This window comes from Corella eumyota, chromosome 4, assembly GCF_963082875.1.
Source record: "Corella eumyota chromosome 4, kaCorEumy4.1, whole genome shotgun sequence".
Lineage (NCBI taxonomy): Eukaryota > Metazoa > Chordata > Ascidiacea > Phlebobranchia > Corellidae > Corella > Corella eumyota.
Genome location: NC_137493.1, coordinates 14724854 through 14749454, shown reverse-complemented (window position 1 = coordinate 14749454; position 24601 = coordinate 14724854). Strand labels below are relative to the sequence as shown.

General features: G+C 26.4%; 3 protein-coding genes and 2 long non-coding RNA genes across 5 annotated transcripts; 1 reads left to right on the top strand and 4 right to left on the bottom strand.

Annotated features, from left to right (window-relative positions):
- Positions 1-1308: 1308 nt before the first annotated feature.
- On the bottom strand, positions 1309-6979 carry LOC145750922 (organic cation/carnitine transporter 2-like). Its single transcript, XM_082566993.1, has 11 exons — positions 6794-6979; positions 6548-6648; positions 6163-6256; positions 5824-5927; positions 5473-5627; positions 5146-5314; positions 4859-5000; positions 4634-4746; positions 4319-4533; positions 1711-1893; positions 1309-1451 (listed from the first exon to the last, which is right to left on the bottom strand). Exons 1-11 carry the CDS (start codon positions 6977-6979, stop codon positions 1309-1311), a joined length of 1605 nt encoding a protein of 534 aa, XP_082423119.1.
- A 1243-nt stretch (positions 6980-8222) lies between these two features.
- On the bottom strand, positions 8223-11856 carry LOC145750921 (organic cation/carnitine transporter 2-like). The gene is made up of 12 exons (XM_082566991.1): positions 11671-11856; positions 11431-11531; positions 11035-11128; positions 10692-10795; positions 10316-10470; positions 10015-10183; positions 9722-9863; positions 9496-9623; positions 9181-9395; positions 8922-9104; positions 8449-8587; positions 8223-8313 (listed from the first exon to the last, which is right to left on the bottom strand). The coding sequence occupies exons 1-12, from the start codon at positions 11854-11856 to the stop codon at positions 8223-8225; spliced, it is 1707 nt and encodes a 568-aa protein (XP_082423117.1).
- Positions 11857-17291: 5435 nt separating this feature from the next.
- LOC145750920 (uncharacterized) lies at positions 17292-18309 on the bottom strand. Its single transcript, XR_014283696.1, has 4 exons — positions 18218-18309; positions 17750-17885; positions 17564-17597; positions 17292-17403 (listed from the first exon to the last, which is right to left on the bottom strand). It is a non-coding gene; the product is annotated as an uncharacterized LOC145750920 (long non-coding RNA).
- Positions 18310-19522: 1213 nt separating this feature from the next.
- On the bottom strand, positions 19523-20335 carry LOC145751285 (uncharacterized). Its single transcript, XR_014283725.1, has 4 exons — positions 20220-20335; positions 19959-20058; positions 19784-19817; positions 19523-19628 (listed from the first exon to the last, which is right to left on the bottom strand). It is a non-coding gene; the product is annotated as an uncharacterized LOC145751285 (long non-coding RNA).
- A 1866-nt stretch (positions 20336-22201) lies between these two features.
- On the top strand, positions 22202-24600 carry LOC145749686 (uncharacterized). Its single transcript, XM_082565514.1, has one exon. The coding sequence runs from the start codon at positions 22235-22237 to the stop codon at positions 23441-23443; it is 1209 nt and encodes a 402-aa protein (XP_082421640.1). The 5' UTR covers positions 22202-22234; the 3' UTR covers positions 23444-24600.
- The last annotated feature ends 1 nt before the right edge of the window (position 24601 follows it).

Here is a 24601-nt window from a genome sequence, read left to right as displayed (position 1 = left end):
TTTTGGTTAAATTAGTATACAAAATAAATACATTTTTCCAGTAATTTCTTTGACGTCTTGTGCAAATCGATACAACCGCTAGTTTGAGGTTAGATATGTTTTATATTGTAATATTTCTATGTGGAGTGCTTTTTTACAATACTACTAAAAACATATTTTGTTATGTATTTGGTGGTTAAAATTTAGAAGGCTTTTTGTTAGCTTACATTTAATAAAAGTGTTGTTTAAAAAATTTGATTTTACTTATCACCTTTTTTTTCAAAGTAGGCCAAACATTTACAATTGCATTTATAGCAAAATTGTGATTAATTCTTTAAAAGTCAAAATGCAAATTTAAGTTTACTAAACTTGATTTTTAAAAACTTTACAAACTTTAATCAAAACTTAAATCAAAAACCAAATTCGTTTTTTAAACTTTTATTAATATTTCAGATTGTAACTGCTAACCCATAAAATAGCTATTTTAATAGTAAAGCTATTTAAAGGTGTGTTGTTAGTAATATTATTGTACATTCTTATATAAGAAATTTAATCACACAAATTTTCTTGGGAGTTTATATTCTTCATGTTAAAAAAACAAGTTAAAGTTATTCCCATTCTTAGAAAAACTCTTTGAAACTTTTTTTCTATGGAAAGTGTAGCAAAATTTTTCTTTAGTTTGTAAACTGATATTTTGTCCGGTAAATTTTTAAGTTTAATAACATTAAACCAGTCTTAAAAACAGTCTTATTTTTCTACATATTTTTAGTTTTGTAAATCTCTTTTCTAATGTATATGAAAAACCTTGCATTTTAAATTGTTAATATTTTTAATGTGCCTTTTTTAGTCAGCATAATTTTTCAGCATGAATATTCTTTAAAACAAAAATCAAAAAACTTTGTTATATTTAAAACTAAAAGAACAACAAATATGTTTATTTTTTACATAATAACTTTATCTTTGAGGCAAAGAAATAAGATTTAACAAAATAAATATATCTGTATATTACCAAAAAATAAGTTTTTTGATTGATCTAAAAAAATAGAAATTTAATCTTATGATTCAATCATACAAAGATAAACTTTTAGCGAAAATATGAACATTAAACTTCACTGCCTGTACTGGAATTGGATAGGTCAAATTTTTCTTTATAATTGTCGTTTAGACAACTACATCTTCTTACAGCATTTAGCTTGTACCTTAATGAAAAAATACTTTGTTATAACTAAAGAAAGGAAAATCCACAAAATTGTTTAACCAATAAACACCGAATTTTGTTATTTTGCAGTTACTCTGTTGAATACTTAAAAAAACTAAAATAGTAAGTAGTTACTTCTCCATTTGTTTGGTTTCTTCAACGGTTTCAGGCAAGGGAATTCCCAAAGTTTCAGGTAAGATTAAAACTGACAGACCTGCCAATATTCCAATTAAACCATTCACAAGAAATAGAATGTAAATGCTAACTTCTAAACCTAGAAAGTAAACACTTTAATGAGTGAAAATAGAGGACAAAATATTAAAAAATTGGGCATAAAACTATTAGCAAGTTGTGTTTAGAAATATTGACAAGTTTGGTTAAAACTTCTTGTTGTACTTATAATATTGCTAATCAGCCTTGCTGCTTAAAGGATCGGCAACAAAAACACTTTGAATGTAAAATAATTAAAATGGTGTAGTTTACTGTTACAACAGGCCAATAAAATTTGTAATTTTAAAACTTAAATTAGCAACCTGCATATATTAAGTATGGTGCAATAATGCCACCGACTCTGGCCGCCATTGAAGCAGCGCCAATGCTCGTGTTTCTCAACATTGTTGGAAATAATTCAGCAGTATAGATGTAGATTAGGTTGAAAGATGCAGTAATAAAAAACTTGGCAATCATTGTAGATGTAATAAAAAGTCCAGTACTAACTGAAATCGATTCAAATATGATAATCAGATGTTCAAATGTTTAACAAGTAATATTTATGGTTCGAAATCTTAGATTTCGAAACATATTGTTATTGTCATTATATTTATTATTATTATTATGGTTCGAAATCTTAGATTTCGAAACATATTGTTATTGTCCGTATATTTATTATTATTATGGTTCGAAATCTTAGATTTCGAAACATATTGTTATTGTCCGTATATTTATTATTATTTTTATTTTTATTCTTACTAATCCGAATTTTGAAATCGAATAACTTTTGTTCTTTAAAACTAAAAGTTCTAAATTTTTAGTATGTTTGTTATTATCCCAACGAATCGCAAACCTCCTATTTACAACTTTTAATTATCACTAATTACTAATTAATATATTTTATTATTAAAATTAAAAGATTAAATTTTCTGAAATTTTAATATGTTGCTGGTATTATTATTTTGTATGTTGCTATTTAAAATGAAGATTTAACTCTAGCTAAATATCGTTTAATCATTATTTTAGTTTTTTTATAAAATAACGAATCAGTGTGAGTTTAACGCTTGAATAATTTAATAGCGTTCTGGTCGCCGTCAAAAATCGTCCTTTTCGCTGTCCATTAAAGTAAAAAATATTAGTTGAAAATTTAAGTAAAATGTTAAAATATAAGTAAAAAATGTGTAAAATTTTTGTTTTAATTGTTTTGTTATTATTATATTTTAATACTTGTTTGATTACTAAAAAATTTAGATCGGTATTTTGCTTTTAAATTTAGTTTACTTTTATATCACAATATCAATGAGTGCGTGTTCGCTTGTTAAAATTAGGTTTAAATATAAAAAAGTTCATATTTAAATTTACAATTCAATTAATAAACCTATTAAATCAATTATATTTATAAAAAAGAATCAAACAATTTCGAACCATATGTTATTTATCAAATAAATCTAGTTTTTATTTTTATTCTTACTAATCCGAATTTTGAAATCGAATAACTTTTGTTCTTTAAAACTAAAAGTTCTAAATTTTTAGTATGTTTGTTATTATCCCAACGAATCGCAAACCTCCTATTTACAACTTTTAATTATCACTAATTACTAATTAATATATTTTATTATTAAAATTAAAAGATTAAATTTTCTGAAATTTTAATATGTTGCTGGTATTATTATTTTGTATGTTGCTATTTAAAATGAAGATTTAACTCTAGCTAAATATCGTTTAATCATTATTTTAGTTTTTTTATAAAATAACGAATCAGTGTGAGTTTAACGCTTGAATAATTTAATAGCGTTCTGGTCGCCGTCAAAAATCGTCCTTTTCGCTGTCCATTAAAGTAAAAAATATTAGTTGAAAATTTAAGTAAAATGTTAAAATATAAGTAAAAAATGTGTAAAATTTTTGTTTTAATTGTTTTGTTATTATTATATTTTAATACTTGTTTGATTACTAAAAAATTAAGATCGGCATTTTGCTTTTAAATTTAGTTTACTTTTATATCACAATATCAATGAGTGCGTGTTCGCTTGTTAAAATTAGGTTTAAATATAAAAAAGTTCATATTTAAATTTACAATTCAATTAATAAACCTATTAAATCAATTATATTTATAAAAAAGAATCAAACAATTTCGAACCATATTTTATTTATCAAATAAATCTAGTTATTATTATTATTGTTTTTATTCTTATTTGACAAATTTTGAAAGACGATAACTTTTGTTCTTTAAAACTAAAAGTTCTAAATTTTTAGTATGTTTGTTATTATCCCAACGAATCTCAAACCTCCTATTAACGACATTTAAATGTCACTAATTACTAATTAATATATTTTATTATTAAAATTTAAAGATTAAATTTGCTGAAATTTTAATATGTTGTTGGTATTATTATTTTGTATGTTGCTATTTAAAATGAAGATTTAACTCTAGCTAAATATCGTTTAATCATTATTTTAGTTTTTTTTATAAAATAACGAATCAGTCTGAGTTTAACGCTTGAATAATTTAATAGCGTTCTGGTCGCCGTCAAAAATCGTCCTTTTCGCTGTCCATTAAAGTAAAAAATATTGGTTGAAAATTTAAGTAAAATGTTAAAATATAAGTAAACAATGTGTAAAATTTTCGTTTTAATTGTTTTGTTATTATTATATTTTAATACTTGTTTGATTACTAAAAAATTAAGATCGGTATTTTGCTTTTAAATTTAGTTTACTTTTATATTACAATATCAATGAGTGCGTGTTCGCTTGTTAAAATTAGGTTTAAATATAAAAAAGTTCATATTTAAATTTATAATTTAATTAATAAACCTACTAAATAAATTATATTTATCAAAAAATCAAACAATTTCGAACCATATTTTATTTATCAAATAAATCTAGTTAAATTTTGGTATCGATTACCAAACAATTAACTTTCAAGATAATTACCTAATTCAAAAAACGGGCCGATTCCACAAAGTAAGCCACCAATAAATAAGCAGCCAGAAAGGATTTTACGTCGACCAAATTTTTCAATGAACAAATAACTTAACAAATAAGCTGGTGCTTCCACAGCTGCTGCAATAACGCAGTTGATATATTTGTCTCCTCCCAAGTTTGAGGTATTTAAGCTTAGCGTATAATACAACATACTGTTACTAAACCTAGAAATTTAAAAAATTAATTTACGTCGAAGTCGATCTACGAACCTTTTGGTTAATTTATATGGTAATACGATAAACTTTTAAAAAGCAAATAATTTACCATAGGAAAAACATAACGAAAGCTCTTTGTCGAAGTGCCTTATGAACAAAAAGATCAAAATAGGAATATTTTGGCTGCTTTGTTGTGACATTTTTATCGTTTTCTATTTTGTCCTTTTCGTTGTTATCCTTAACATAATATAAAACTATTGCTCTCTTATTGAATTTCTATTTTTACATTAAAATAACTAAGACACAACACACCAATTTAAAAAAATGTATTTACCACATCATATTTTAGAGATTTCAGAGTTAGGTCTTCTTTTGTTAAATTTGTTCCATTGACTTTAGCGATTTTTTCAATAACTTTTAAAGCTTCTTTAGTTCGTCCAGTTGTTAATAACCAACGAGGTGATTCGGGCATTAACCTTAGATATATTTGAATCAATATTATTATTTACACAGTTTAAAAAAATTGCTTGCATTTTTAACATAATGTTTAAGATATTGTAAGTACTTTAACAAAATAATACACCAATGTTAACTTCAAGTGAGTTAATATCAAGTCATTACCAATAATAAGGTATATATATGACACAGGAAATCGACAAAGCTTTCAGCAGCCACCTCCAATCATGAATAAAATAAGCACATGCTGGTAATATTAGGTAACCGACTGTAAAGCCGAAAATTCCAATTGATCCTATTTTTGCTCGTTGTTTGGTGCCTAATATTTCAGTTGCTGTGAAAATATTTAAATAGGTATATACACAATTAAAAAACTGAATAAAATAAAAGTAATATAAAGGACAGTATTTTGAACGAAAAGGTTTAAACCAAGAATATTTATTTTTTGAAGATATATTTTACAACATTTTAACTTTACTTGGAAGTATTTACCAAACACAAATGCTGTTACGTAGTTAATCAAGCCGAACAAACCGCACATAAAAAACATTGCCATGTACATGTAAATATTGACGGAAACTCCAAGTAAAAGTATAAATATATACACTCCCAGTGTCCCAGCTAAAAATACGGGACGACGACCATATCTGTGATGTGTTTTATGAGTTACAATAAATAATTTATGAGTTACAATAAAAAAAAAGTAATTTCATTAAAAGTTATTAAAAATTGATTGCAACTTAAACAGTTAAACAAATTTAAAGTTGCAAAAAAATTGCATCTTTTTTAAATCTAAAAGGTGAAAGTTATTTGTATTTATACTTATCAGCTAAAAAAACATACTTATCAGCTAAAATTCCGCTAAAAAACGACCCAACTAACACACCAGCAGCATATAAGGAAAAAGACATTGGACGCTGCCATGTATTATCACAGACTACATCCCACTAAAGTATATAAAACATTAGTTACATGTTTCGATATTAAAACATGTGTTATTCCTACACGTTCAATAAAAGTAAATATTGACAATGATACTCTATATTGGTTAAGCCATAATCTTAAAAGTAAAGTTTTTTAAACCTAATATCAAAATATTTCATTTAATATAAACAACGGCATGGTTCTAAAATTTAAATAAAACAACCTAAACATTATTATTTTTTCACAAATAATTGTTACCTCGTTTACAATTGTAAGTAGTCCTGGTTCAACATTATAAATCCAACCATTATCACATTCAACAGTGCTACCATTAAAATTAGCATTTTCATATCTAAAAATAAAATAATGTAAGTAACTAAAAATAATAATACTATGTAGAAACATTTCAGACTTTGTAAGGTTTATTATACTACACTTTTAAAAAAGTAATGTTTTAAATTTGTAATTATTATTATAATAATAATAAATATGTAATAAAAACAGATCAATAATAGCAATAGGCTACTGTTCTATAACCATATCAGTTCTCCTGACAGTTTTTCAAACAACCTAAATATATATGCTTCGTTACATATTTTTAAATTTATAAATAAATATATAAACTTTATCAAACCATAGTTACCTCAGACAGTTTTCGAAATTTAATTTTCCGCTTGCATCTATTTGGTTTGGAATGTAAGCTCTTAGTTTCTGTCTATACTCTTCGTCGTTTATAGAATAATTCTACGGCAACATAAATACCTTAATTTAGTGTTTACTAAATAAACTTTATGAATAACTTACAGGCAAAATTGTAAAAATTTTTGAAACGTTTTTAAAACTACCAAATTTTGTCGACTACCAAATATATTAATACATTATATCTAACCATAGAAATTCGCCACTCTTCGATTTCAGGTACATTGCAGTAGTGTTCAGGTACAGTTTGAGTAAATACAGAGGACATTGCTAAGTATCCATTAGGTATTGTACTCAAGAACATAAGAAAACATGCTATTTTCTGGTATTTTCCAAACGCGCCTATTTTCTTTAAATAATCGTCATAACTTTTCATGATGAGGCTTACGTTACTGCCTAATAGAGGAAATTAAAAAGCAAATTTTAGTTTTGGTATTTTGACACTACAAACTTATTTTCTTTTAAGCACACAAGATATTTATTGTAATTTACTAAAAAAAATCACACTTTTCTTAGAGCATATTAATAACAGCTAACGGTATAGTGAAACTAAATAATAAATATTAAAACTAAATAATAACGATTTTAATTTACTGTCCAACTATCAGACCTGTCTTTAAACATAAGTTTTTTAACTTAATATTTTTTTAGTTGACTCAGATTAACATCTACAAATAAAAAATGTTTATTAATATTTTTAGCTAACTAAATTTCTATACAAAATATTTAAATTTTTTCAGTAATTTCTTTGACGTCTTGTGCAAACCGGTACAACCGCTTGAGGCTATGTTTTATATTGCAATATTTGTACGTGAAGTGCTTTTTTAAATTACTACTAAAACTTATTTTGTTATATATTTGGTAGTTAAAATTTGGGAGGCCTATTGTTAGCTTACATTTAAAAACAGATGTTTAAAAATATGATTTTACTTATTACCTTTTTGTAAAAGTTGGCTAAACACTTACTACAGCAATTAAGGCAAGATTTTAGGCGAATTTATAACTAATTTAATGCAAATTTTAGTTTACTAAACTTAATTTTAAAAATTTTACAAACTTTAAACAAAATTTTGTCAGTAGGGATTTTAAAAATTTTGTAATGTAAATGTCAAACTACAAAATAGCTATTTTAAAAAAAAATTATAAGTAACATTATTATACATATTTTTATGTAAGAAAAACTTTTCTTTAATTTGTAAACTGATATTTTTATAAGGTTTGTCTGTTAAATTTTTAAGTTTAATTTCGTTAAACCAGTCTTAAAAACAGTCTTATTTTTTACATACGTTTAGTTTTAAAGCCTCTATTCTAACGTAATTAAAACCTTTTATTCTGAATTATATTTTTAATTTGCCTATTTTTTAGTAAGAATAGTTTTTTAGGATAAATATGTTTTAGAGCAAAAGACAAAAACTTTGTAAAATTGAAAACTAAAAAAACAACAAATATGTTTATTTTTTACATAATAATTTAATCTTTGAGGCAAAGGAACAAGACTTAACAAAATAAATATATCTGTATATTACCAAAAAATAAGTTTCTTGAATGATCTAAAAAAATAGAAATTTAACCTTATGATTCAATCACACAAAGACAAACTTTTAGGGATTAAATAAATATTAAAATTTGCTGCTTGTACTGCATTGGTCGAATTTTTTTTCGTAATTTTCGTTAAGACAACTACATTTTTTTACAACATTTAGCTTGTACCTTGATAAAAAAAAAACTTTGTTTTAATTAAACAGAGAAAAAATCACAATATTGTTTAAACAATAAATATTGAATTTTGGTATTTTGCAGTTACTCTGTTGAATACTTAAAAAAACTAAAATAGTAAGTAGTTACCTTTCCATTTGTTTAGCTTCTTCAACAGTTTCAGGCAAAGGAATTCCTAATGTTTCAGGTAAGATTAAAACTGACAATCCTGCCAATATTCCAATGAAACCATTCACAAGAAATGGAATGTAAATACTTACCTCTAAACCTAGAAAGTAAACAGTTTAATTATTTAAGTAGATTACAAAACAAATAATTATTTAAATAGACGACAAGAGTTTATTGAGTTAAAATAACAGAAATTAAAAACTAGACATGGAATATTGGTAAGTTGTATATAAAAATATTGACAAGTTGTTTTAAAACTCATATTGTTGTGTATACTAATAATATTGCTGCTAGTCTTGGTGCTTAAAGAATTGGCAAAATACTGTGTCGCAACACATTACTCAAAAACATTTAAATTTAAAATAACTAAGATGGTGTAGCTTTACGTCACAACAGCTAATAAAATTTATAATTTTAGAACTTAAATTAGCAACCTGCATATATTAAGTATGGTGCAATGATGCCACCGACTCTGGCCGCCATTGAAGCCGCGCCAATGCTCGTGTTTCTCAACATTGTTGGAAATAATTCAGCGGAGTAAATGTAGATTAGGTTGAAGGATGCAGTTATAAAAAACTTGGCAATCATTGTTAATGTAATAAAAAGTCCAGTACTAACTGAAATTGATTTAAATATTGTATTTAGATGTTCTTATTTTGGTATCAATTACCAAACAACTTTCAAGATAATTACCTAATTCAAAAAACGGGCCGATTCCACAAAATATGCCACCAATAAATAAGCAGCCAGAAAGGATTTTACGTCGACCAAATTTTTCAATGAACAAATAACTTAACAAATAAGCTGGTGCTTCCACAGCTGCTGCAATAACGCAGTTGATATATTTGTCTCCTCCCAAGTTTGAGGTGTTCAAGCTTAGCGTATAATACAACATACTGATACCAAACCTAAAAGTATAAAAAATTAATTTACGTCGAAGTCGATCCACAAATCTTTTGGTTAATTTATATGGTAACTCGATTAACTTTTAAAAAGCAATTAACTTACCATAAGAAAAACATAACGAAAGCTCTTTGTCGAAGTGCCTTATGAACAAAAAGATCAAAATAGGAATATTTTGGCTGCTTTACTGTAACATTTTCATCGTTTTCTACTTTGTCCTTTTTGTCTTTATCCTTGACATAATATAAAAGTATTGCTCTTGTATTAAATTACTGTTTTTACATTAAAATATCTAAGGCACAAACACACTAATTTAAAAAATTGTATTCACCGTATCAATTGTTAGAGGTTCTAAAGTTAAATCTTCTTTTGTTAAATGTTTTCCATTAACTTTAGCAATTTTCTCAACAACCTTTAAAGCTTCTTTAGTTCGTCCAGATGTTAATAACCAACGAGGTGATTCGGGCATTAACCTTAGATATATTTGAATCAATATTGTTATACATAGTTAAAAGGAATTGCTTGCATTTTCAACTTATTGTTTAAGATATCTTAAGTACTTTAACCAAAATAATACACCGATGTTAAGTTTAAGTGATTTAAAATTTTAGTTCAAGTAATTACCAATAAAACGGTATATATAGAACACAGGAAATTGACAAAGACTTCAACAGCCACCTCCAATCATGAATAAAATAAGCACAAGCTGGTAATATCAAATAACCAACTGTGAAGCCGAAAATTCCAATTGATCCTATTTGTGCTCGTTGTTTGGTGCCTAATATTTCAGTTGCTGTGAAAATATTTAAATCGATATTTACACAATTAAAAAACTATAAAGTAAAATAATATAAAGGACAGTGTTTTGAACAAAAATGTTTAAACCAAGAGTATTTATTTATTGAGGATAATTTGAAGACCTTACCAAACACAAATGCTGTTACGTAGTTAATCAAGCCGAACAAACCGCACATAAAAAACATTGCCATGTACATGTAAATATTTGCCGAAACTCCAAGTAAAAGTATAAATATATACATTCCTAATGTCCCGACTAGGAATACGGGACGACGACCATATCTGTGATTATACAAAGCAAGGGTTGTTTTGTTTTTAATGTGTTTTATGAGTTACAATTAAAGTAATTTCAATAAAAATTGTTAAAAATTGATTTCAAACGGTTAAAGAAATTTGATGTTGGAACGACACAAATTTAAACAAATGTAATTTCTTAAATTTAAACAAATGTAATTTCTTAAAATTTAAAAGGAAAAAGTCTATTAATCTTCATTGAAACTTACTTATCAGCTAAAATTCCGCTGAAAAAGGACCCAACTAACACACCACCAGCATACAAGGAAAGAGACATTGGACGCTGCCATGCATTATCACAAACTACATCCCACTAAATTATATAAGCATTAGTTTTATGTTGGTACATTGGAATTGAATTTCAATTGAATTGAATTTTATAATTTTGTTATTTCATTTTAATATCCTGCTTTTTAGGAAGTAATCGTAAAATCGTATTACGAATTTCCCGGTCAATTGTGTTTTAAATATTATACTTAGTTTAAAAGTATGTTGTTACTCTTTAGTATATTCCAGTTTTAAGCAAGTTAAACACAAATTTTATTATTTTACCTCGTTTACAATTGTAAGTAGTCCTGGTTCAACATTATAAATCCAACCGTTGTCACATTTAACAGTGCTACCATTAACATTAGCATTTTCATATCTAAAAATAGTAAAATGCGAGTTACCAAGAATTTATACAACAATATGGCCTAAAAATATATTAAATTATTCTATAATGTATTAAATTATTATCAAAACATTAATAAATATGTAATATAAGACAATTCAAAAATAGCAAAACTGTTCTTTGAACTATGTTAACCTTTTCAATTTTAAGCTATGTTACCCCATTTCAAATGACACATTTTATATATTTGTCAAGTTGTAAATAAATATACAATTGCTACATTTTTTTCAAATTGTTAAAAAATTACAAATTTTATAAAAAGCGATCATAACTACCTTAAACACTTTTCGAAATTTAATTTTCCGCTTGAATCTACTTTGTTTGGAATGTAAGCTCTTAGTTTCTGTCTATACTCTTCGTCGTTTATAGAATAATTCTTAAGCAACATAAATAACTCAATGTTTACTAAACAGATTTAAAAATAGCCCACAGGCAAAATTGTACAAAGTTCTTAAACGTTTTTAAAACCAGCAAATTTTGTCGAGTACCAAATATATCAATATATTATATCTCACCATAGAAGTTCGCCATTCTTCAACTTCTGGCACATTGCAGTAATGTTCTGGTACAGTTTGTGTGAATACAGAAGTCATGCCTAAGTATCCATTAGGTATTGTACTCAAAAACATAAGAAAACATGCTATTTTCTGGTATTTTCCAAACGCGCCTATTTTCTTTAAATATTCGTCATAACTTCTCATGTTGAAATTGAGGTAATTGGCTAAATAAATAAATTAACTTGAAAAATTTTCGATTTTGTTATTTGTACAAACATTAATATCGCGCCTTTTGCTATTAATTTTAACAGCCTTATTGTTTTATTGTTGAAATACAAATGCTTAACGAGCAATAATTGATGTAACTATGCCTGTAGGAAATAAGCCATAGCCTATGGTAGCATAAATTTATATTTTTTTTTATAACTTATCTAAGCTAGTCTTCAATTTTAAGAAATATATTTTTTAACATTATGTTTTATATCTTAAAAAATATACACAAAATGTGTAAACGATAAAATTGCCTTTCTTTTACGCCTACCACTAAACTATGGGCTATACAAAATCGTTATAATCGAATAAAAAATAGCACCGAACTGCAAACAATTTGGCCTATTGGATTTAACCTTTCACGGTCGGATTAACACTCTAACAGGTAAATTGCGATTGCATGTAAAAACGCAGCCTTAAACTGCCTATAGGCTTTACTCTGTTTTAAAATGCTCAAAAATTAAAACTAACAACATACTTTTAGTAAAACAGTCTGTCTTTATATTGTAAGTCACCAAGTTCGTGTTGTTGTTCGAGTCTAAAAACAAAAATTTTTGGACTTTGATATTTTTGGTATTTCCTACGTTTTGTCAAACCTATGGTAGTAAGTAAAACTAGGAAAATTTAGGAAATGGACATGATATGAGAAAATCAAACATTTGGCTGGCAAAGACAAAATGCCTTTAACATATGTATTAAAAACAATTTCTGGTATGTATTTAATGGTAAACTTGTGGCATACTCAAACATTTTTTTTTATGTATTTTTTGGTCGTTAAAAGGTTTTGACATTTTTTGTTACTTATTAAGTGGTTAAATTTTGGAATGCATTTCTTATCTAACATTTAAAAAAAATTTAATATCTATTCAAAACGCGCAAAAAAGTAAGCAAACTTTTGTCTAATTATTCTTTAACAATTTATCATTATAATTTACAAAATTTTTTTTGGCAATTTTTCGAGGGATTTTAAGCAAATTAATTGCTATCTAATGTCCAGTTGAAACACTTAAATTGTATTTAAAATGATTGTTTTCGTGCTGTAACGACCTCAAGTGAAAGACATCCAATCGCATCATAATTAAACTGACTCAACAACTAAAACATAATAACATTGTTTTTCAACTAAAGGTAAATTTAAATAATGGCTGAAATTTATATAAATTAGCGGACAAGTTTAGAAAAGTGATAATTATAATTTCTAAAAAAAACTTAAATATTTATACTTAAATAAATTTTATTTACATTTAAGTATATATTTAAATAATTTTACATATTTCGTCAAATGTCAATTTTTAAAAACTCGTTGACAAACTATTATTGTTTTTGAACTAAAAAGTTTAAAAAAAGTTGATTCAATAACTAATTAAGCTAATGAAAATTAAGAAAATGGTATTAAAATATAATTTAGCAATAACAAAACAAATTTGAATATACTTTAATAAAACAAATATTAATTAATTCAATTTAATTGAAATTTACCTAGCTCGCGAATCAAGTCGTCAAAAATAAATCTCTAAAAAAATAATTTTAAATTTTTTTAAAGTATTGGGATTTCAATAAATTGTTAAATGATTAATAATTTATTGGCTAAATTTATTATTTAAAACTTTACATTTTAATTTAAAAGATAATTTAATTTTTTACTTTTTTTATAAATTTTTTTTAGTTTTTTTTAACTGTAAAATTTAAATAAAATTCTTGCATTATTATTGTCTACTTCGTTATCATCATAATAAAACGATGACCCAGAGATATGTGACATTAGTGGTAATCCTGGAATTCGCGGAATGGTTGGTCCGCTCGAAATACGACGAATGGGCGAAACGGGAGGTAAACCCGGAACCCGGAATCAAGGTGGAAGTTAAAGTCTAAAAAAAATAAAATATTTTTTGCTTTAAAATTTTTACAGCTTATAGATGTACAAATAAAAAGTACAAGAATAGCAAAAGTTTTAAACCCTAGAATATTCCATGACTATAATATTTTTATATAACTTAAAGAAACCATAGCATGTTAAAACGTTTGTCAATAATATATTGATAACTTTTATAAGAAAGGATTGTAAGCTTTGACTTAAGAAGTTTGGGTTGTCATATATTTAAGCTAAAAGCCAAACTTTTATTATTTCTTAATATTTGAAATATACAAAATTTTTTTTTTAAAAGTGCAGGTTCGTTAGTTATTTTTAAAATAATCACTTTATATGTATTTAAAACGCTTACTTAATATTTCTCTTAGGTTCGTATATTGCCGATTAAAGTGTAAAGTTTTATAGCCAAGCACATAAAGAAGTGTGTTGGTCTTGATGTTTTTTAAAATTTGCCACAATTTCCTACGTATGGTAATGGCATTAAATCTGCATTAAAAGCATTAAATCTTTGTTTCTTAAGGAAACTTTGTTTTGTTAAGGAAACTTTGTTTTCTTAAGGAAACTTTGTTTTATTGTTTCCTTAAAATAGAAGAAAAACAAGCGGAGCATGTCCGTCATTGGTTTTAAAATATTGCTTGTAACAAGCAACCTAATTAAAAGAGCATACGCTCTTTGCCGCATGAAACAACTTGCTAAATTTAGCAAAAACTTTTTTTATTATATTATTAACTTGTTTTAAAAAACTTGGTATAAAAAACATATGCTTGGCATAAAGCAATCTTAGCCCTAACTAATAAACGCTGGTCTTTAGATTTAAAATCGTGTAGTCAAACTTTGATAACTAACCTTGTGGTTTACAACTCTCAGGTTTACTACATGCAAAAGTGTTTATATGTTACTGCCTGTGTATTAAAGTGCCCTTACTAAAATGTAAGGCAACATAAACAGAAAAAACTAACTTGTGGCGATTTAAAACACAGTTTAAATAATAAATTTAGGCAATTACAACCATTAATATCTTAAATTGTAAAAGTCAATTTGATAATAGGTCGTAGTAACGAAAAAACGAGAAAAAAAAAATAACAAATATGTAGAAACCCAAAATACTACTAAAAATGTAATTGCCTAAACTTACAAAAGTCTTTCTGTTTTAACAATTTTTAATATTAGTACATTTATTGTACCCAAGTTTGGTTTTTTACTTTCTTAATTTAATATATTGCTCGTGAAAAAGAAAAATATTATATCAAACTACTTTTTTTTATCAAAGATCGATTTAAATATTCACAAGAATATGCATAACTAGTGAATAAATTAAGATTGATGATAAAGAAATTTTTTAAATAGAGGTTTGATATATTTTGCCTAAATAAATTATTTTCACATCCAAACATTTATTTCAATAATTTTATATTTTTGTATGAAATTAGTTTTAAAAACTCGTTGACTATTCTTCTTGCTCATCTAAAAAAATCAAAAATAAAATAATAATTTAAATTTGTAAAGCAGTATTTGGAATATTATTTAGCTGTACCAATGAGGTTATATATACATTAATAACACTTTTATTACGAAATTGCACATAGTTAAAATTTACCAAGTTTTCGAATCAAGTCGTCGACTGTGAACTCCTAAAAAATAAAAACTGTAATTAATTTTGTTTTAAATATTTGTGTTAATAAAATATTTAATATCAATGACACGCTTTTTGGATATTTTTTAAAAATCCTTACCTTGTCGTTCACCTGATTTTCATCACCAATTGGTAAGCCCGGGATACCTGGAAGAGGAACTGGAAAAGGAATTCCTGGAATAGGAATAGGAAGAAGTGGAAAAGTAGGAAGGTTTGGAATAGGAATTCTGAAATAAAAAGAGGACTTCATTTGTTGAAGAGGACTTCAAAACATTAGCACCACATCTTAGGCTCTAGTACATTTAAAAAGGGGTGCTTGCTAGGCTTACACTTAATCAGTAGCTTAACTATCGGGCAACTACCAAAGTCAACTTAAGACTTGGTCGGGGTAACAGATGTTACTCCATGTTTAGTTTGTGATGTCGACATTCTCACACCGAGGATATAACAAAAAACATTATTTTTATTTTTTACATTGCCAGTCAATTAATATGTAAGGTAATTTCTATAGCAAATTTAAGTACTTACAATCGTCGTCTCCTTCTGCGCCTCCAACCTTCTGTTTTCGACATCAGTGCCACGATCAAAATAAGAACTAAAAACTTATTCATTTTCTGTAAAAAAAAACAAAGCATTGGGCTTTTGATTATTTTGAGTTTCACTTAATTATAATTAGTGCATAATAGTTTTGCAAACACGCTTACCTTTAGTGCTTTTTACGTTTGTAGAAACTGAATGAAAAATATAAAAAAGAGGAGTTTACTTTTATAGACGAAAACCGGAAAAAATTAATAATGAAAAATGTTGTTAAAATTTGCCATATTTTTTGGGATATTTTAGTAACCAACGCGTTTTACAATTTAAAATCTTGTTTTAAATTTAAACAATTGCTTCCTGAAGTTAGATAAAAACAGGATAAACGTGTTTTATTTTTTTTACATTCTTGTATTACTCATTAGCTAATTATTGGTATTTTTATTTTAATTTTTTGCTGTTTGGATTGTATCCTTATGGCATAGTAGCATACGCTTTTTGCACCATAAAAATAATATGCTAAATTTTTTTAAAACAAGATTTTTTTTAAACAAAATTAAAAAATTTTAAGTAGATTATTGCAATATTTTTCGAGCTGTTTAATTTCATTTTTTTTTTAATTTTTAAACATATATTCAGGGCTAACAAAACACAAAAAAAAACTAACTGTTTAATTTACTAAAAACTTTTTCGTAATTTGTACAATTACAAGTTATAACTGCCATTTGTTTAAATAAAAAACATTAATATTCAAAGGAAATTAACATAAATTTCATCAAAAAACTTTGTAGAAACTTACAAACAAAAAGTTGCTACGATCAACATTTTTTAGCCACGTGAATTTTATAAAATAAGTTTTAAATCCAACTTACAATCACCAGGTTAATTATTGGGCAATAAAAAAACTATTTCAAATTGTAATATCAGCTCGATACTAGGTCGAGGTAACAAAAATAAATTTATACTGAGGTAGTTTAGTTGGTATTCTTACGTTAAAGAAAATAAAACTTTAACAAATATGTGCAAGCTGTTTTATAAACCCTAACACTTTCAATTAAAAATGACTCGGTGTATATATTTGGTTTAATTTTATTACCTAAACTTAACTTAGAACCAAGTTTTTGTTTTACATTTGTCCAACTTAATACATTTGTTTTTCTTATAATTTGTTTTGTTTATTTTTTCCTGCATGTATTATTATTCCTTTAAAATTAAAATGTTGAAACTATATTTTTTAATTTGAAATTGATTTAAATATTAATAAGAATAATCACATATCGGTTAATAAATTTAGACAAGTACTAAAAAAATTTTTAAAGGTAAACATCGAGATATGTTGCTCAAATAAATTTTATTCACATCCAAATAAATATTTTAAAAAATTCACGAAGTTAATTTCGTAGTAAGTCAACTTTAAAACTTTTTGGCTACTCTTGTCTTTCATCTAAAAAAAATAAAATAGATATTATTTTAAAAATTTTAATAAACTAAAAAAAATATGAATAAGTTTTACAAATAATATTTAGCAAAAACAGAAATAATTTTTATAAACTTAAATACCTTTTTAAATATGAAATAATTAATTAAATATATTTAAAATTTACCAAGTTCGCGGATCAAGTCGTCAACTGTAAACTCCTAAAAAATATTAAAAAAATAGTTTTTTATTAAGATAGGAATTACATTGTATTTGTGATAACAATAAAATAAATAAAAAGTTTGTTATCAATAACTTCTCATTTTTATTTTTTTTATTTTTGATTAAAAATGTGTTTTAACTAAATTCTTACCCTGTGGTTTTCTTGGGTTTCGTCCCCGAACGGTGGGGGGAGACCTGGGATGGGAATGGGTGGAACTCCTGGAATAGGGATATGAATGGGAGGACCGCCTGGGATTGGATTTGGAATGGTAATCGTCGTTGGAATTCTAAAAAAATTAAAAAAGTTAATTTGTTAAATGTTTTTTAAATCCTTACATTTTTAGATAGAATGTAAAACAATAGCAAAAGCATTATAAAAAATGGGCAATACTAAAAGAAGGTAGTAAGAAATAGTTCAGTAGAAAGGGGCAGGAATTGTCGATGCTTTCCCAAGGCATTTTAGCATTGGCATTTTTCACTACTTTCTAAAAAAAACTAAAAAAACACTTTTTCTTGAGCCCCTTCTTTCCGTTTTTTTTATATTAGGTAAATTTTTCCACATTTTATAGTGTTTCTTTTAAAAAATAAAGTCTTTGCTGTAGGAATTTCAATAACTTACAATCGCCGTCGTCTTCGTCGTCTTCTACGCCTCCAACCTTCTGTTGTCGACATCAGTGCCACAATCAAAATAAGAACTAAAAACTTATTCATTTTCTGCAAACAAACAAGGCATTAAAATTCTCTATACTTTGGTTTAACTTTTTTAAACTTCATTTTAGAAAAATGATTTTTAATACGCTCACCTTTTATTCTTTCGACGTTCTTAGCAAGAATAAAATTAAATGAAAAAGGGTCGATAAAAGAGTTTACCTTTATAGAAAAAAAACGAAAAAAAGTTTATAACGAAAAATGTTGTTAAAATTTGCTATAACTTCCTGCTTGTATTAATAGCAAAAATTTACTTGTTTTAAATTTGGACAATTACTTCCTTAAGTTAGATTAAAACAGGATAAACGTGACTTATTTTTTTAGTCATCAGTTTATTATTGGTATTTATCTTTTTATTTGTTTGCTGCTTGGAACGTAGCCTTATGGCTAGTAGCATACGCTCTTTGCTATATAAAAATAATATGCTAAATTTTTCATAGCAAAATTTTTCCTAAAACTAATATAATATATCGTCAAAATAATACTTAAGCTGTTAACTTTTTTTTACTTTTAAAATATATTTTTAAATGTTTTTTGTTATTAAATAGGGCCAATTTAATAAATAGGGCCAATTTAATGTTATTAAATAGGGCCAATTTAATAAAAGTTCATGTTAATTTGTATAAATACAAATTAATAAACTATCTATCGTATAAATGAAAACAATTGTGTATTTAGACAAAATTTACACCAAATGTTATCGGAAAATTTTGTTGAAACCTACAAACAAAAAGTAGGTATTCTCAACATTTTTTTAACATTGGTCACGTGACTTTTTAAAAGGCGTTACAAAACTATTAAAAAGAAATTTGGCGGGCAAATGTTTAAAGAAACATTGTTGAGCTACAATTTTGATATATCGTGTTATTTAAACAAAAATGTTGGCCATTTTAATATTTGTAAAACAATATAGAATACTTTTGATATAATAATATTTTGAATAGCCAAAGGCAACTCAAGACTGGGTCTTATATAATTTGGTGTAATCTATGCTTAGGTCGTGAAGTTAACGTTCTTACATCGAAAATTAATGAATGTAAATATATATATTTTAAAATAACTAGAGCTAAGATTGCATTATTATTACAATAGAAGCTTGTTTAAAATAATAAAACCTCTAAAAAATTTGTTGGGCAATTAAAAATGTGTACAATCACGTAGAAATTGTTTTATGAACTCTAATGATAAAAAAAATTTTAAATACATAGACTTAAAATGCATTGCTCAAATTTTTTTTATTGACATCTAAATAAATATTTTAATAGTTTTACATTTTCGTTAAAAGTCAATTTCAAATCTTGTTGACTATTCTTGTCGTTCATCTAAAAAAAATAAAATTAAATATTTATTTAAATGATTGATTAAACTTATAAAATTTAAAAAGTGGTATCGGACATATTATTTGGCAAAAAAAATTTTTATATCTTTTAATAAAATTTTTATTATTGGAAAACTAAGTAAAAAAATTAAAACTTACTGAGTTCGCTGATCAAGTCGTCGACTGTAAACTCCTGCAGAAGAGAAAAAAAATGTTGTAGGCCAGAAATTATATTAAGTTGATGACAAAGAAAAATTATTTCATATCTATAACATCTTAATTTTTATTTTTTTTTTATTTTTTGTTTTAAAATTTTTTTTAACTAAATTCTTACGTTGTCATTTTTCTGATTTTCATCTCCAAACGGATTTGGAAAGCCTGGAATGGTTGGAAGACCTGGGATGCCTGGGATGCCTGGGATTGGATTGGGGATTCTAAAAAAATCGAAAAAGTTAATTTACTGCTAAAATTTTCTTAAAATCGCCAACTATTTTAAATAAAAAGTAAAACAACACCAAAGCCTTTGTGCATCACAGCATTTGGCTTTAGTTAATTTAAAAATAAATTTCTTTGTTCAGGAATTTTAAGTACTTACAATCGTCGTCGTCGTCTTCGTCGTCTTCTGCGCCTCCAACCTTCTGTTGTCGACATCAGTGCCACGATCAAAAGAAGAACTAAAAACTTATTCATTTTCTGCAAAAAAATATAGCATGAATATTTCATATATTTTAGATCTACTTTTTTAAAATTATTTAAGAAAAGTATATTTAACACGCTTACCTATTATTCCGTTTGTAGCAAGAATAAAATAAAACGATAAAAAGTCGATAGAAGGGTCTTCTTTTATAGCCAAAAACCGGAAAAAATTGATAACGAAAAATGTTGTTAAAATTTGCCATAATTTCCTGCGTATTTTAATTACCAGCACGTTTTACAATTTTAAATCGTAGATTTTTTAAAGAAAAAATGTTATAGTTTAGAAATTACTTCCTTTAGTTAGGAAAAAAACAGGATAAACGTGCTTTATTTTTCTACGTGCTTGTTTTAGTCATCAGCTTAATATTGGTATTTTTATTTTCAGTTATTTGCCGTTTGGACCGTAGCCTTATGGCTATAGTAGCATACGCTTTTTGCTGCTTAAGAAACAATATGCTAAATTTTGCAAAAACAAAATTAAAAAAAAACAAATTAAAATCGAATATAATATATTATTACAATCTTATTTGAGCTGTTAAATTGTTGTTTTTTTTATTTTAAAATATATATTTACAATCTTTTTTTTTTTTAATAGGACTAACAAAATAAAAAAAATACTAAAAACAACAAACTAAGAAAAAAACTAAAACTGCCAAATATAAAGCATTATGTTTATTTGTATAATAACAAATTATTTAACTACCATTTGTATACATTAAAACATTAATATTTAAACAAAATCTTTATAAAAATTCAACTTAATTTTGTAGAAACCTACAAACAAAAAGTGAATTAGCAAATTTTTAACAATGGTCACGTGATTATAATAATGGGTTTAAAATAACAAGACTATCAAAAAGACAATATATTTTGCAGATAAAATATTTTAAAGTAACTTTTGTTGGCTACTTATTTGATATTAAAAGTTATTTAACTGAAAATGTTGGCTATTATATTAATTGTTTAAATATATAATACTTTTAATATAAAACATACGTCCTAAGATCGCAATTTAATACATCAAAAGCTTGTTAAATAAAAATAAAATCATTTAAAAACTAAAATCACCTAAAAAACTGTAAAAACTTCGAAAACACGTCAAATATTTGCGATATTTCGCCATAGAGACGAATTGTGGCGTTATAGTGAGACGACTTTTTCGCTCAGCGCTACGCGTGGGTGCGTTTGTTGTCAATAAAGAATGTCGACAGCGTTTTTCTTTGTTGTGAAAAATGTAAACGCGGAGAGAGAAAGTAGTTCTACGAACCTGAGTTCATTTACAAAGGTCAAAGCATTAATAACACTTAACAGCTCAAGGTTAACATAAGTAGAGAAGCAATGTTTACCTATGCTATAGTTAATGGTAGCGCTTTAACGTTACCAATTAGTTAAAGGTGTATAGGTTTATTTAAACGCTTTTTGTTGTGTTTATAATTAATTGCTTAAAAACAACTGAAAAAAGTCAGTACGTCAAGTCTTTGTTTGTGTGTCAGACTTTAAGATTGTCAGTATGTTGTGGTGTCAAATTAATCTGTAATGTTTGTCAGCTTGTTTTAAAAAAAATTGATAACTGCCTTGTGTATAATTTTTTTGTATATATCTTTATCCTTAATGTGGGTAGGTTTACTTTACGAACTTAAGATAGAGTAGCAACCAGACACCAGACCGTTACCCCAATCAATTTTCGAGTTGCCTTTAACAGTTTGGGATATTATAAATTTTTATCGTCAGGCTGTTTATAGCGCCTTACTTAAGGACGCTACAGCATGGGAGTCATAGGGATCAAACTCAGAACCCCACATGGTGTAGAATGTGTTTGAACCAGGATTACTACACCACGCTGCCGGTATAATGTTTAATAAAAAATTTTTTTTAGTTTTTAAGAAATAATTTTTATAAGCACTTTTTATCAAAATGTTACCTCAATCTGAGTTACAACATCAAATGGGATTTATCAAGGCCTCGTTTGGATTTAAAATGTCCAAAAAGGTGGCCGAACTAACACAAGTCGTACATATGTTATTTACAAGAAATCACGAAAAGGAATCGGAATTGGATTGTATTAAGGAAGCTTATGAAAAAGAAATTTACATCATTACGAAAAAAGCGAAAGAAAGAATTGACCAATTGCAATATGAAGTTCGAGAAATGGAGCGACAGAAAATGTGCGGCGTTAACGATGCTGCTGAAGGTGCTGCACACTTTCTTAAAGAAACTCAAGATCGAATGGAAGCAATGAAAAAAGATTTGCAACGCGAAAAATCAGAATCTGCGAATCTTCGGGATTTGTTGACCAAAGCACATTCTGATATCGACAAAATGAGGCAGTCTAGTTTTAACTATTCTCAGTCTTTAAAAGAGACCCAAGGTCACTTGGACATTCGTACAAGTGAGGTTCAAAGGTTAAAAACTATTTGTGCGACAGCAGAAGAAAAATATAACTCCTGCGAACGATACCTCGACGAAATGAAAACAAGATGTTCATATTCGGAAAAACAGGTCTCCGAATCTCAGGAAACGATGGAAAAACTAAACAAAGCACTTCGGGAAAGCAACAGGCAATCTGATGACCTTTTTCGCAAAATCGAGGCTTTGGAAAAAGAACTGAAATCAAACAAACAGAAATCACTAAAATCTGACAAGCACTTTAAGGTGAAAGATTTTCCACAAAATTTTCGTGTCAGTGAGCCTAAAATGTCTCGTCGTGAAAGTGAGAAAGAAGCAGAAATGGATCGATTAAAACGTGAAATTGAATGGCTGCGCATGGAATTGAATAACAGAGAGGGAAATTATAACCGAGTGTTTGCAAAATTTCAACCCGTTGTTGTATCTTCGACGAAAAAAGCTCAACAGCAACAATCTATTCAACAACTTCAAGACTCTAGAATGATGGTCATAACCCCTGCTTCAAGCAGTTCATCGAATTCATTAAACATCTCTGCTCCAAAAATCAACCTCTCAAAACCGCAACGAAATAAGTCACAAGCCTCATTCTCAAGGCACGTTAGTTCAACTCCAACGTTAGCCCAAAAAACTTCTCAAGCAGCTGAAGGTTCCCAGCTCAGACAGCCAAGTCCTAATAAACATTTGTCCAGTAACTTTCGATTAGTGTACACTAAATAAATAGCAGTTTAAAACAAGCTGGCTTCGTCTATTGTATTTAATATACCAGTGTTAAGCAAGTTGACAAAACTAATACAACTTGTACAGGTATATCTTTAAAATACAATTTATCGAAATTATATTTAAAGTGTTTTTTGTGTTAAATTTTGCCAAATTCGTTTTCGAAACTGTTAAAATTGGTAACTGTGATTTAAGTATGTGGAGTGCCTATAACATTACCATTTTTATAATTTGTTTACTATAGGCCTTTATATAAATTACAATTTTATTTGTATATTTTGAATTTGTTTTATTTACAGTATATATGTTTTTTTTAATAATTATTTTTTACTCACCGGTATTTTGTTTACGTCTTGTTTACAAAACACATTCTAATGACCAAATCAAAATATGACAACAAAATTCACTTCTTTATTACTGTTCATCTTACAGTTTTTGTTTTGATTAAGCCAGCATTAATGAATAGAAAAGTATGATGCAATAAGCATCACAAATAAGTCACACCATTTTAACATGACTCAAAATTGAATGAATGGTATAGTGTTATTAGTATGTAAATTTTTGTTCGGTTAATTTTTTTAGCTCTTTCTTTTACTGTACTATTTTTTATATTAAAGGGTACTTTTTTATTTTACTAGTAAATATTTTTTAAATAGGCCTATTGTTATTCTATAGTTCAAAATGAACTGTTGTTATTAATATTTTTTTCTTTGTTAAATTTTAAAATTTAGCAAGTTTTTTTTACTACACTTTACCTATTTGTATATATAATGTTAATTATTGAAGTACGCAAATTATAACACGATTTATTTTATTTGTTTTCATAAGAATTTACGTTGTTTAGTTAAGGAAAGTACTTACCATATAGCACCTGCAATCTAATTACTTAACACGACATCTGTTCAATAGATTAACCTACTTTTTCTATCTTTTAATTTCTTTCCAAGGAAGTACTTGGTCTTTAGCTCAACTGGTATTAAGTAAAAGTATATAACGTGTTAAGAGTATAGCTGTATTTGTATATATATACATTTCTATTCAGTGTGCTTTTAAGTTTTAGTATATTTTAATGTTTTTATTGAAGTATTTTACCTATTGTATATGTACATAGATTTTTATATATCTTTTTTACAGATTATATATTTTATTTTTCTAGAT